The sequence below is a fragment of the Lepidothrix coronata genome, unplaced genomic scaffold (assembly GCF_001604755.1).
Source record: "Lepidothrix coronata isolate B3197 unplaced genomic scaffold, Lepidothrix_coronata-1.0 Scaffold100, whole genome shotgun sequence".
Classification (NCBI taxonomy): Eukaryota; Metazoa; Chordata; class Aves; order Passeriformes; family Pipridae; genus Lepidothrix; species Lepidothrix coronata.
Window position 1 is genome coordinate 39,407 of NW_016690280.1, and position 13,810 is coordinate 53,216.

General features: G+C 40.9%; 1 protein-coding gene across 2 annotated transcripts; it reads right to left on the minus strand.

Annotated features, from left to right (window-relative positions):
- Positions 1-1,325: 1,325 nt before the first annotated feature.
- MAT2B (methionine adenosyltransferase 2B) lies at positions 1,326-13,483 on the minus strand. Of its 2 annotated transcripts, none has more exons than XM_017822930.1 (7): positions 12,947-13,483; positions 7,752-7,946; positions 6,835-6,949; positions 6,387-6,539; positions 3,992-4,185; positions 2,921-3,034; positions 1,326-1,898 (listed from the first exon to the last, which is right to left on the minus strand). In XM_017822930.1, the coding sequence occupies exons 1-7, from the start codon at positions 12,974-12,976 to the stop codon at positions 1,728-1,730; spliced, it is 972 nt and encodes a 323-aa protein (XP_017678419.1). In that variant the 5' UTR covers positions 12,977-13,483; the 3' UTR covers positions 1,326-1,727. The 2 variants fall into 2 exon arrangements, with proteins under 2 accessions (XP_017678419.1, XP_017678418.1); XM_017822929.1 differs by lacking the exon at positions 12,947-13,483 and adding an exon at positions 11,231-11,343.
- Positions 13,484-13,810: the final 327 nt, after the last annotated feature.

Below are 13,810 nucleotides of genomic sequence, written 5' to 3' on the forward strand. Positions count from 1 at the left end.
GAAAAAAACCAGCACTGAAATGGCACAGAGATTTCAAGAAGAACTGCAAATATTTATGATCCAGATAAACAAATCCTGATGGTAAAGAAAGAATCAACTACTGTTTCTCATGCTGGCAATATATATTTATTGTCATTTTGGAGATAAATTACCATGTGTATAACAGGACTTGAGACTAAAAACAAATTGGGATTATGAATGCTTAGCATATGCCAGTTGAAATTAAATGACTGAACATAAAGCTGACCTTTACAAGACCTTCAGTTGGTCTATTTTTGTGTGTGTCTCCCCTCAACCCCCTTCTTTTTTTTTTCACATTAAATCTGAACATCTTTCCTTCCTCCTTTATTTAAGCCTCAGAAAAATAAATGATCATCCAACTGCACCTTTTATTGGCTTTCCTAATAACCTGCTGCCAATAGAAGAACATTTATATTGTTCATTCTACCATTTCAGAAGGAAGCAAACCTTTACAAACATGTTCTTCCTCCAATTTACCTGGCTATTGAGTCCAGCTTTAAAGACAAAACTTAAGCAGACTAAAGACTTATATTAGACTATTGTGGTTACATTATTATGCTGCAAACCTTCAACACAAGCACTTTGCTGTTCCAGAACAAGCTGCATCAGTGCAAGGTCTGACAGTCTGTGCAAAAGAAGCCGCAGTGCTACAAATTCTTAAACACCTTTCCTCTCCATCTCACTGTATCAACTAACAAATTCCTCCCATCAGTTTAACCAATCCCAAATACTGCCCCCCAAAAAGAGAAAGATGAAGACATTTTATGATTTTGTAAGAAAAACAAACAACCACCCAGTCAAAAAAAAAAAAAAAAAAAGGAATCCTCCAACTCCAGTCCCCCATCCAAAAAAACCCCCAGGTCAAAACTATTCCCCACCCTCCCCACCCCCTTCTAGCTTTTACAAGTCACCATTTAAACAAATGCATACAACTTACTGTACAAATACCCAGTCAAAAAAAAAAAAAAAAAAGGAATCCTCCAACTCCAGTCCCCCATCCAAAAAAACCCCCAGGTCAAAACTATTCCCCACCCTCCCCACCCCCTTCTAGCTTTTACAAGTCACCATTTAAACAAATGCATACAACTTACTGTACAAATACAAAGCTGCAGGCATTCAAGTTACAGAACATTCTGAAAATATTTCAAGCATAAAAAGTACACTTGATAATTGCAAAAATAAGGTTTCACTTTTTTAAAAAACATTTTGATCAGAGCTCAAGCAAAACAAGTTTTTAACTATTCCTACTTCAGCTCAACTCCCTAAGAACACCACCTGCAGAAGTTAAAAACAAAAAACTCGAATTTTTGATAATAAAGTAACCGACCATGTCTTTTAATGAGGAGAAATGGTATATACAACAATGACACAGACCTTAAGCATCAACAACATAGTTCAGCCAAAAGTAAGTCAGCAAGTGAAGTGATTCTTAGCATCACATGGCACTGATTACTAAGAACCTCAATCTGCCTGGAACAGATACTAAGTTAGACTGGTACAAATGGAAGGAAAGATGCATGACATCAAATAGGCTCAGTTTTTGTCACTGAACTTTTTTTAGGCTAACAGTTTCACTAGTGCAAGACCATTTGTTTACCCGATTAAATGAAAGCTCATAAATGTCACAATTTAAGAACACTCATACAAAACTATTTTTTCTTTTAAAAAAGTGCCACATAGCATACTTTTACTAAAAAAGTTACAAACTAATGGAAGACTGTCTGCCTCCATCTCTTGTCAATGAGGAAAGGCCAAAGTGATTCTTTGATCCCAGCTCGAAATGGTGTTCTCTGGCCTATCCCCAGCATCTCCAACTTGGAGCAGTCCAGCTGAGCATTCCTCGGGCGAAGAGCACCCACCACTGGACTGTCAGTAATCTAAAACAGGAACAGGAGACACAAAAACAACACACCAACAAGGAATCAGAAGTAACAGAAAAATACTCAGACACATACATTAAAATTTTCCTTCATAGCTTCCTATGTAGGAATGTTCCTGTCCTCCCTTCTAACTATTTTCTGTCGTTTTTTTTTGTTTGGGATTTTTTTATTTGTTTGCTTGATTTCTGGTTAACTTCATTTCAACAGATGTCAGGCAGGGCGGTGTGAAGTTAAATTTTTCTCACTCAGTTACTGCTGCTATTTGTGCTTTTCTACCTTTTATTCCTATTTTCACCCTATGATTATAATCACAAGGTAAGAAATGCTCCAGAATGTTCACAGAACCATGTCTTGACCAATATACCTGAAGAGTAGATTTGGGCAGAAAAAATTCAGACTCAGTGTTCTCCACTGTTTTTCTTGCCATCTTCCAAGCCACATTTCAGTTCCAGTGTTTACCAATTCCAAATCCTTGGAATTTATTTTGTATATAAATAACATCTTGTTTAAATGTTTTATTCTCACCACATTATCATTATGTCTTTAGTCTTACTTTCAAGTGTCAATAAAACTGCAAGACAGGCATTTTAAGCAAAGCAAAAATCCTTTGAAGTTCTTAAGTGCATGTATTCAGAAATAAATCTGGACATTGCAGAGTTTTTACAGATTCCTACCTGCAAGTTAATGTTCTGTCAATCTGTGAGCTTTTTTTAAGGTCAAAGATACAACAAAGATATGGATTTACTCGTGACTCAGGGGAACTGTTCTGCAGAAATACCATTACATTGCAGATTGTGAAACTGGTGACTGACTGGGTAATTTTCCTAATTCAGCAGGTCAAGGCAGCTGTTGTTTTCCTGAGCTGGATTCCAGACAGCCCCCTCAGCAACACAGCTGCTGTGCCAGACAGGCACAACCCTCCTGAAGAGGAAGCTCACTGGCACAGCCAGTGTGAGACCAACTCCTTGGAATGACCAAGCAGATCCACCTTTCTACAGGTCGAACAACACATCACTTACTGGTCTCAAGTGGCTGCTGGGGAGGTTGAAAGCATCTGCAATTGCACAGGCCATCTCATACTTAGTCATCTGCTCATTGCCAGACCAGTGAAATGTTCCTTTTACTGATGGGTCCTAGAGAAAGAACAGGAAGCACAGATGAAAAGCAGCAGCCAGCTGGCCCTCAGACTAATCCCTGGGCAAGAGCTGTGCAGAATAATCACCCAGCAAGACCCCATCCTGAAAGGCACCTCACTGGTGTTCTGGGAACTCGGTACCTTTCCAGAGAACACACATCTGGGGATTGAGACTGGAAACTGGTGTTACATGGATCTGACCTGACTGTTCACAAACAGCCTGTGTTCTGGAGAATGAGCAGGAGGGAAAGGAGCAGCCCAGCTCCACCCTCCAACCAAGGTCAAAGAGCTGGGGAGGAGCAACTCAGCTGTTCTGTGCTATTTGCTTACTTGAAAACAAAGGCAAAAGGCACCACACACATTCTGAATGTCAAACTGCAAATCCTGCAGGAGTCCAATTAAACTGCACCATATCTACCTTATGTGCATGGTCCATGTTTTCTTTGTTACATGTATGAAAAAATAAAGGTGGTTGATTGTTGTTTCATTCTGTTACCTTGCAAAGATGGTAATCTGAAGGTGCTGTGGTGAACAAACAATAAAGTATTTCAGTTCAGTGGCTTTGTTTCGCCACTTTAGTGTTCTTAACACAATAATCAAGGGCATCTTTGAGAATTACATTCAGCCACCATAGGGGTTTTTCAGTCCAAAATACCAATTTGTAAAAGGTACATCAGAATAAGTTAGGCATTTCCATTTCTCTCCTCTGTACTAGAAGACACAGGACAACTTTCAGGTTTTGTCCCATCACTTCATTCACTTTTGTTTTAAAGACCACAATTCCCCCACAGTCACATAAAGGTACTGTAGTATTAAAACCAGTTCTTTCCTCCCTCCCAGCATTCCAGAAATGCAAAGAATAATTCAGGTTATGTGCAGTTCTCAGTTGTTCAGAAACAAAGCTGAGAACTCAAATTGTTTTTCCTTGCAAAGGCTCATTTCTTGACACTCTTACCATCATTCTCTTCTCTGCCAGTTGTCTGCAAACAGCTGCTACATCCTTGACATTGGTAGGAAATCTCTGCTGCCAGTGGTCCATGTTGGCAGATTTATTACTGAACTGCACTTTATCAAACATAACAGTCACAGCACTTTCCTCCAGTCTTTCTACCTCTCCATACAAGACAGGAATCCTAAGTACTGCAGCTCCTAAAAGAAAGAATATTTTAAAAGCATTACCATTGGTATAGATAGGTATAAATGCTGCAGCACAACCTGAGAAGTAGTTTGGAAGTGTTAAGAAATAAGTTGATGATATTAAGCATCTACAAATCACAAATAAAAGGCAATTACTTAATATGTTTACTCTCAGAGAATAATTTTAATTTATATCAAAGCAGTTTATAAACACTAAGATGTATAATTTTACTTTCATTTATGCCATTGATTTCCAGGAAGTTAACAAGCTTTCATTAACAGCACAAAAGGGCCTGTTTGGGTTAGAACAAAAATTAAAAAATTAAAAAAACTGACTGTACTATGGAATTACTCCAGCACTCCCCATCCTCCCTGGATAAAAGCAAGAAGAAAAATTGCTTCCAATCACAAGTCACCATTTTCAGGCATCAATTACACATATTTTTCATCCATGATGCAGCCACCTCCTGCATCAAGGAGGATACCATTTACCAGAAAAACGACATGAACTTTGGAATGCATAAAAAGCTTGACAAATAAGGAACAGGCTCACAGAACACAGCAGTAAACAGTATTAGATTTCAAGACAGTGATTTGAGAAATTAAATTCACAGTAAACAAGTGCAAAGAGAAGGATATTTCACGATGGAATATATCATACTAGTCTATCTCAGTCATGAAGACTCAAAAAGGCTCTCAGGGGAATTCTAAGATGGCTATGACAAATTCACTAAAAGTAATAGCTTTGCTGAAAGAGAAAAAAAAAATATCAGTCCTGAAATTTGAAGCTGATGTCACCAAACCATTGCAATTTTTAACAGATTTGGAGGAAAATGCTATGGCTATTAGAGAGACAAACAGAAAAAGCTAACACAGAAGTTACTCTCATAGAAAAGTAAACCAGAATAAGTACTTAGACAAGAAAAACAAATAGAAAACCCAAATGACACTGATTTCCTGCTGCTCTAGAAACAATTATTTGGTCACTCTGCAAATATGTTCTTCCTCTCTTTAAATATTGGTTGAAACACCTCTTTTTTAATATCTTTAAAGTATTCATTGTTTGAGAAGACAACTGCCTTCCTTTTGTTCTCAGCTATCTGGGACAAGGAGAGCATTAACCTCATGACCAACTGCTCTGAAGACCTACTGAAACTTTGCAGCTTTCTAAATATAAGCTGTGTTCCCTCCTAACCAAATGTGAAAACACCCAAATTATTATTGGAGATTCTTGCATTGTACAACAGAATTTGACAGGGCAGTTCTTCACCCAACCACACGTCTGACAGACTGAATCCAACCTACAAATTAGGGGTTGAAAAACAAATACATGTAAAATATTCTTTCTGTTTTGGCAGCACAGAATCACAGTGCAAGTATCATACTGACATATCAGAAGACTCTTCTGCAAGTGTACTGAGATTATTTTCTTCAAATTCTTTGAAAAAATACAAGTGCTTCTTTCCTTATAACCTGTGACTGGAAACTGATGGCACAGAAACAGCCAAACCTCTCTTTTAAACAAGAAAGAAGTCTTAAATTAAAGGCAGTATGTTCAGTCCCAAGCTTTTTTTCCTTATTAAATAGAATTTTTTTAATTATGTGTGCATATTTTGAATGCCAAATTTTCATTAGGAAAAGATTAAAACAATAAATTAAAAAATAAAATGAGTTGCTTAAAATCACAAATGTGTTATTAAGCCTTTAGGAAGTGTTACAAGCAGGAATCTGATGTGTGTGGTAAGCTAGGTGGGTAAAAACAAAATGGGTGGCCCACTGGCTTCTGTAATGAGAGCAAAACCCAAAGAGTAACAAGAGAACATGTTGAATTGATCTGCTGGTTTTCCCTTTAAGTGAGCATACACTGAGAACACTTGCAGTGCATCCCCCTAAATAACAGCAGCTGTATATTGAGTGAGGTATTTTACCTTTCCTTAGGAACAGCAGATTCACAGGAGAAAAAGGCTCACAAATGTCCATCAGCAGAGACAAGTAACACAAATGATGATGGGAACAGGTAAGAAAGAAAGCTTTAGTCAACCTATAGGCAAGAGCAACCATTCACAAGCAAGGATTGACTGCTAATCCCATTCTTCTCTGGATCTCGTTTCCATGGTTTGCAACTTCACCACTGACTTAGGAGTCTATTAAGCCAATCTACAACTAAGCAAAAATGGAAAGCCTCTATTAAAAACAGCTGAGTGTATTCTTACCTTCATTGTTTTCCAGGACTGCCTTTTCACCCTCCAGCTTGGTTTTACCATATAAATTCAGGGGATTTGGTACATCAGTCTCTTTATAAGGAGGGCTTGTTCCATCAAACACATAGTCTGTACTGATGTAGATCAGAAACGCTCCAACTCCAGCTAGGAAGAAAATGTTTATATATAGTTTATTTTAATTCATGCCTTGTTTGAAATGCCAACAAACTTCAAAACAAATCTCCCAAGGAGCTCATGTTCTCTCCCCATTCATTCCTACTGCTTTGTTGCTGATCCTTCACATATCTGTGCACAACACCCTTACAGAAAACGGATGGATGGCACATTGATGGCAGAAGTAACATTCAGCACTTAGAGTAACTTACTTGTATTGATGTTCCTGTATAAATAAATGCAGTATTTAAAAACAAAAAAACAATCCATGACATGGTCTCCTTACCTGCCTCTTTTGCCAAGTTTGCTGAAGCAGCCACATTGAGCTGAGAAGCAGCATCTGGTTGACTTTCTACAACATCTGGCCTTCTTTCAGCAGCACAATGCACTATAACATGAGGCTGGAAATTAAAGACTAATTTTAAACAAGAGATTGCAGTTGCACCCTAACTGTAGTGATGATGCCCCTCAGGCAAAAGTGAAGTAATAAAAGTAGCAGTGTTACTTTTAATCACGGCATTCTGAGGAGCATGTGTTCCCTGGGGAGTACAATACAAACTTGCTGCCTCAAGATACCAAAAAAATTTATCATTAGTTTTGCAATTGTGATCTTCAGCAGCTTCACTTTTACAGTGAGACTGAAGTTATTGGTTTTGCCTTTTTAACTCTGTATAATAAAATATATTAATACAAAGATGTATTTCTCACATGCACAAGGGTGCTAAAAACTTTTAGATAAGGCATTTACACACGGCTTATTTAACATATGAAGATTATTAAGGAGATATTAAAAGTCATTTTATAGAATTGCAGGGTTTATATATTCCCTTTTCCAGGTGAACTGAAAAAAACAGTGAACTCCTCACTGCACTGCAGGCTACACACAGTTCCTGCTGTTGTGTTCAGGTGTTCTTGCACTTCACCAGAACTGTGTATGGACACATTACTGTGTGAATAACTCACATTTCTCTTGTCCTTTGTTCTGCCATGTACAGCTGTGCCTGCAGCCTGTCGAGGTGAGGACAGCACAGGTCAGAGCTGTCTGTCCCTACAGAGCAAACCTACTCTGGGTGGGGCACAACACACATTTGTCAGAGCTCTGCCCAAGCATCAGCCCCACTGCAGTCCCAGAGCTCAGCAGCACCATCCACTGACTGCTACACAAAGTACCCCATCCATCCACTTCATACTCCACAAACTTACCTGAAAGTCATGGATAATGTCATGAACTGCAATAGAGTCCAGAAGATTAATCTGTTCAAATCTGGGCTGAGCTCTCCTGTATCCGCAGCCAACTGCATTCCAGTTATTTTCACGGAATTCTTTAAACACAGCTCTGCCAAGAAGTCCCGTTGCACCAGTGATCAAAACTCGCCTACTGGGAATGTCAACATCTTCCTAGAAAAATGACAACAGCAAAAGTTTTGTTTCTACTGCAATTTTCTACTGTTTTCTCTTTAGAAGTATGCGAGGCCACAGTCAGAGCTACTGTATTAAATAAGCTTTTCCTGAGTCTTTCGGAGTGTCAAGGAACACAAACATCTGGGAGCACCGATACTGCAGCCAGATTAATATTTAAACATACACTTGAAGATAATGAAAACAAAACTTTAGCAGGAAACTCATTCACTTCTACAACAAACCAAACCACTACTGAAGACAGAATTTTAAGTTCATTCAAAAGCTGACAGCTTTGTGCAGTCTGAAAGGAGGGAAACAACTTCTTTAGAAAATGGACCCAAAAGATGTAAGATTTAGGGTCCGAATGGTACAACAAATAATTTTGGATAGATTGTGCCTGTTAGAAGCTTCAGCAATACAACATAAATCACTGTAAGAACCAAAGACTTCAACTTTATTATTAAATAGAACAGTAATTGATTGTTACTCAACAAAACAGTCTAATAAAGAAAACCAACACACAGATCTCTTGCCAGTTTTACAAAATGCACCTGAAAATGATTTGACAATTTCAACTCTCAATCTACACAACAGACTAAAGCTGTACTTCAGCTCCCCGTTTTGGTACTGGGACAACTTTGTACATCAGCACAAACTTTATCCACCTCTCAGAAGAACATCAAGTTTTAAAGGCAGCAAACACAAGATCTGTGTCTGTCTATATAATCTTTATTTTCCTTTCATGCTTTGCTTCTGCATCTACCATAAACAACAGCAACATGAAAACTAAAACACAACACAAAAACGAAAGCATATGCTTACCATGCCAGTACAGAAAAAAACTTTGGGTGTGCAGAACCCACAAACCTTGGATTTCCTGACTACTTTACACAAAAGGACAATTTGTGATAACTGACTGTAATTTTGTACATCACAGAATACTTCTGCTATGCAATCCCAACAGCCCAGGAATTTCTGAGCATTGTACCAGACTGCTACTTTTTGATTGCAGCTCAGGAAACCACAGCAATTGCTTCCAAATTACTGGTTTTCACCCTTGAAGTTACAAAGCTTTTGTTCCACAAGGGTATATGCACAGCTCTGTGCATGACAGAAACAGCCTATCCCAAAACAACTGCTTCCAGTTCCCAGCACTGTGCGTGCAGTTGTCTCATCTCTAAATCTCCAGGTGAAGGATGACTTATTCCCATCAGTACTGGATGAAAATTAATAATTTATATCTGGACAGTTGCCTGAAAATGACAGACTACAGCAAGTGATGTTTCAAAAATTTTGTTTGTTGATGTCCTTAAATTTTACCTCAGAACACAAGTTTATTTACCATTTTTAAGGCTATCCATGTTTCTCTGAAGAGCATGAGTGAGAATGTGCAACTACTGCTTTCTCCTGCACTTTTTCCCTTTGCAAAATCTGCCCAGAGTGTCACAGGACATTTGATCAGTGTTTCTGCAGCCAGAGCTGCCCCAACAAACATCCAAGACTTGCTGCAGAACAGAGTCAAATGGCTCTCTAAAAATGTCACCAAACATCTTTAATAAGAAGGAAGTGATCAACACAAAACCAAGTGTCATTCGTAAAATCTGACATTTCTAAGCCTCATTCATCTAAGTTTGTTTATTCTGCACAGCATAAAGAGGATGTTACATCAGCAGCACAGCTTGAACTGGACACAAACACAGCTTTCACCAAGCACAGCTCGCATCCTGTTGCTCTTGTCTGCAAGACTCATTGATTTTAGTCACTTGTTTCTGAAAAAGCAAGATAAAGGGTAGATGTTTCCCATAAATCCAACACAAACCAACTAACAGTTTGAACCTATTTCACCTTGCCAGAAGTTACATGTTCTGGTGATAACAAAACCTGCACAGACGAACTCTTTCCCTAGAAGCTCCTTCACAGAACATCCCCCAGCTGCAGCAGCATTTCTGTCTCAGAACCACAGAACTTCTGAGCCCAAAGGCCCTCAGAAGCTCCATGTTCCCACCACTGCTGTTTGCAGGTGCTCTCACAGATGTGCAGAAGGTGCTGTGTTGTCCACACACAGACAAGAGAGCTACAAAGCACACTTCGATTTTGAAGTAATTTTATATACTGTTACTGTACATAAAGAAAAGAAGACATTCTAGAACTCAAATATTATCCTTCTGCCTGCAAGTTTTATAGGTGTAAATGCAGATCCCTGTTCAGATGAGCCTTGTGCTAACAAATCCTTCACATGTGTTTCTCAGCTAAGCCACAACCACATTCCAATCATCAAGCACGCAAAAACTTGTCTTCACAAACCATTTTGAATAACACCACTGCTACGAAGAATTTTGAGCTTCATAATGAAGCACATCCAATTTAATTCTGTTTTATCTGATGTCAACACTAACTAAGAATTAACACAATAAAAAACGAATTGTGCTTGGCTGTCTCACTCACATAAAAATAAACAAGTGGCAACATCCTAAGATTAAAAAATAACACTTATGTGACATCAGATTACTTTGCAGACGCTAACAATATACAAAACAGGAGTGTAATTTACAAAGAGAGCAAAACGTGATGCGTTTCGAGGTGAAAAACAGAAACAAGTACTCTTTAAGCTTCGTATTTTTATTTACAAAATCGCGACGAACTCAAAACACCAACTTTAAGGAATGGCCACCACAAAGCGGAAGCTCCTAGTGTAACACACATTTGCAACATAATACGGCGATACACAAGCCCCTGCAGGGAAGGCACGGGGAGACCGAGCTCCGGCTCAGCTCTGACATAACCCTGCAGCGACAGAAAGCAAAAGGCAAACCCTCGGGCTTTGCAAGATTCCGCCTGACAGCCGAACCCGCAGCCGCGCTCCCAGAGGCTGCTCCGCGTTCCCCTCGCCCACCAAACCCCCACTGCTGCGGCAGCTCACGGACACCTGTGGGGATCACGGGCACCGCCCGGGACAGCGGGCAGGGCCGAGCCTCCCAAAGGAAACCCGTGTGGAATCTCTGCACAGGCTCCCCGTGGCACACAGACCCTCTCTGTGCCGTGACCCCTCAGCGCCCTGTGGCCATTCCGGTTCGACACCGCGAGCAGTCCCCGCGCCGCTCGGTCCCCGGAGCCCCCGGCAGCGCTCCCCGCGCTCCCTCAGGCGCAGCCCCCGCGGCCGCGGCCCCCCTCCCCCCCCGGGCCTCCCTCAGCGCTCGGGGCCTGCCCGCCCGGCCCCGCGCCGCACTCCCGCAGAGACCCGCCCCCCGAGCTCACCTCCAGAGCTCCCCGCAGAGACTCACCTCGACGAGCTCGCAGCGGCCCGGCGCGAAGCGGATCCGGAGCTCCTTCTCCCGGCCGACCATGGCCGGGCCTGCTGCCGCTCCCGCTCCGCGCCCGGCGCTGCGCGACGGACGGGCCGACAGGGGGCGCCCGAGCCCGGCCGCGCCGCGCGCGACGCACGCGCCCCCCGCCGCCGCGCGCTCATTGGCTGAGGAGCGCTGAAGGGGCGGGGCCGGTGCGGAAGGGGCGGGGCTTTGAATCCCGGAGTGACAACCCCGATCCCACGTGGAGCGGTGGGAAAGCGGCTGTTCCCAACACCGAGGAAAAGCGCTTTTTTTTAAAATTTAAAATACACGGCCCAGGGCACGCGCTTTAGCAGGGACACAGCGGCAGTCCCGTCCCCTCTCCACAAAACCTAAAAGCATACTGGTTTCTAGGAAACCAGCCCCAACGCCCATTCCTGGTGTTGAGTTTCTCGGGGTGGAGAAGGAAGCGGGAGTGAGCCGGAGTGTACCCGGGCTGCCTCAGCTGCAGGCTGGCTCCTGTTTTCATCGTGTTTATGGTGCTTCGAACAGTAATTAAAGTTACTGCAGTAAGCACATGACTGACTTTTAGCATTACCAAGTTCACCTACTGAAACTCTGCTCTTTCCATTGTAATCTTTCAGGTGAGGAACTTTATAATTGGACCAAAATATCTTATTTGGCTGCTAGAACATTCCTCTTAATATGGCTCTGTCACAATCACTACAAGTTACTTCATTTCTCCTTTTAGAAGGGTAGACAACAATAAGCATTTTCAATTTGCCTTTATCCAGAGTTTGATCTAAAGCCCACTGGTGAATCCCACAGAGAAAGTGAAGCTACCTTTGAGAAAGCAAGCACAACTAATATTCACAGGACAAAAAAGTGAGATATATACATATATATATGTATATATAAACTACTTTAGGCAGTTTCTGCCTTCTTGTAACACAGGTGCCCTTTTCTTCCTTGTAACAAGCTACTGACATGTATTTCTCTTTCATTAAACTTAGAATTCTGTTTTAAAATAACAGTAGCTCCTAACTTCAAATCCAGAAGGAAAAATCTACAAAGAAATACTGAACTATTCAGCAGCTCTGAGGTAACAACTCCCAGCACATCTAACGCCACACCACTTCCTCCCAACACAGACTGGAAGAGCCTCCTGTGCATCTTAACATAAACCATGACATGGAAATGGAAATTTTGCCTTCCAGGCTTTGAGCAAGAGAAAAATAGAGAAAGCATGAACACTGAAGCTTCGAGCTACAACCAATAATCAGCCTGTAAAATACCTTCACTTTTTTGTCGCCAGCATAAATTACAAAAACTATGTATATATTATGTAATGAAGATAACAAATTAATCTATTTTTCCTCATATAATCTATTTTTTCCTCAAATATTTACCTGGATTCAGCAGTGTTCTACCTATACTTCCAATTTATTTACTGTCATTACATTCACTTTGTGAAACACTGATTTCATGGAACAGTTCAACAAAAATTATATTGTTGTCTGTATCACAGTCATTCAAGCACAATGCACCCCTGGATGACTCAATGGACCATTCATTAAATTAACATTTCAGACTGTAATTCACAGAGACTGAAGAATAATTAAGTCTCTCTCTCTCCCCTCCTGTTTCTGTTTCCTTAGATTCTGTAATCAAAGTGTGGCAGCATCATATTAACGCAAATATGTAGAGCCTTACCTGCTCCATTCCCACCAGCATTTCAGGCATTGCCTCAAACTCCAGAGGGAATCACCAGCCTAGGAAATTATTGCAGTTCACCTGTGCTCTTGCCCCTTTATGGGCTGTGCCTGCACAGAGCACATGCCCTGGAAGCAGCAATGGCTCTGCTGACCTTTGAAACCCAAACACTAATCCAAGCCCTACATCACGTGGGGCTCAGAATCCTGTTAAGCTTTTGGTCTGGTCCCAGCGGTACCATTTAAGCAGCTCAGTGTGAGCCTAAACTTTTACTTCATAAGAGGCAGCAGGAGCAGGCACAGCCATTGTGTGTACAAAATTCACTCAAAGCACTGGCACTGAGTCTTACACAGTTTTCCTTTTATAGGAAACAGGAGGAGGGCTCTAATTAGGTCAGGCAGGTTGAGGATTCTAACAGCTCTTCATTTTACATTTCAACCAAGCACAGCCCAGCCCTTGCTACAATACAGCGTGATGAATCAGAGAAATAACTCCTTGTTAAATTATGGATTTTGCAATTAAAATCAAAAAAAAGTTCCACAACATGAAAGTAATGAATTCGTGCAGTGAATACTTAAGTCAGTTGAGCTACCAATGTCAAGGTTTCAGTTTTTAAGACTTGATTTGATATGTGCACTTCAGTCAAACTGCTAAATTGAATACCAAGTCTTCTCTTAATTCAAACACCTGAAGCTAATCCTCATCCTCAGTCTTCAGCATATCAAGTAATCCAGCAAATACATAAAGATGACATCAACAAATAACATTAGCAATTTCTTTCCTTGGCCTTAATGTGCATTTTTTTGTATATCCCTTCCTAGGAATTATCAAGTCTCTGTAAACTCATAATGTCAGAATAAATGG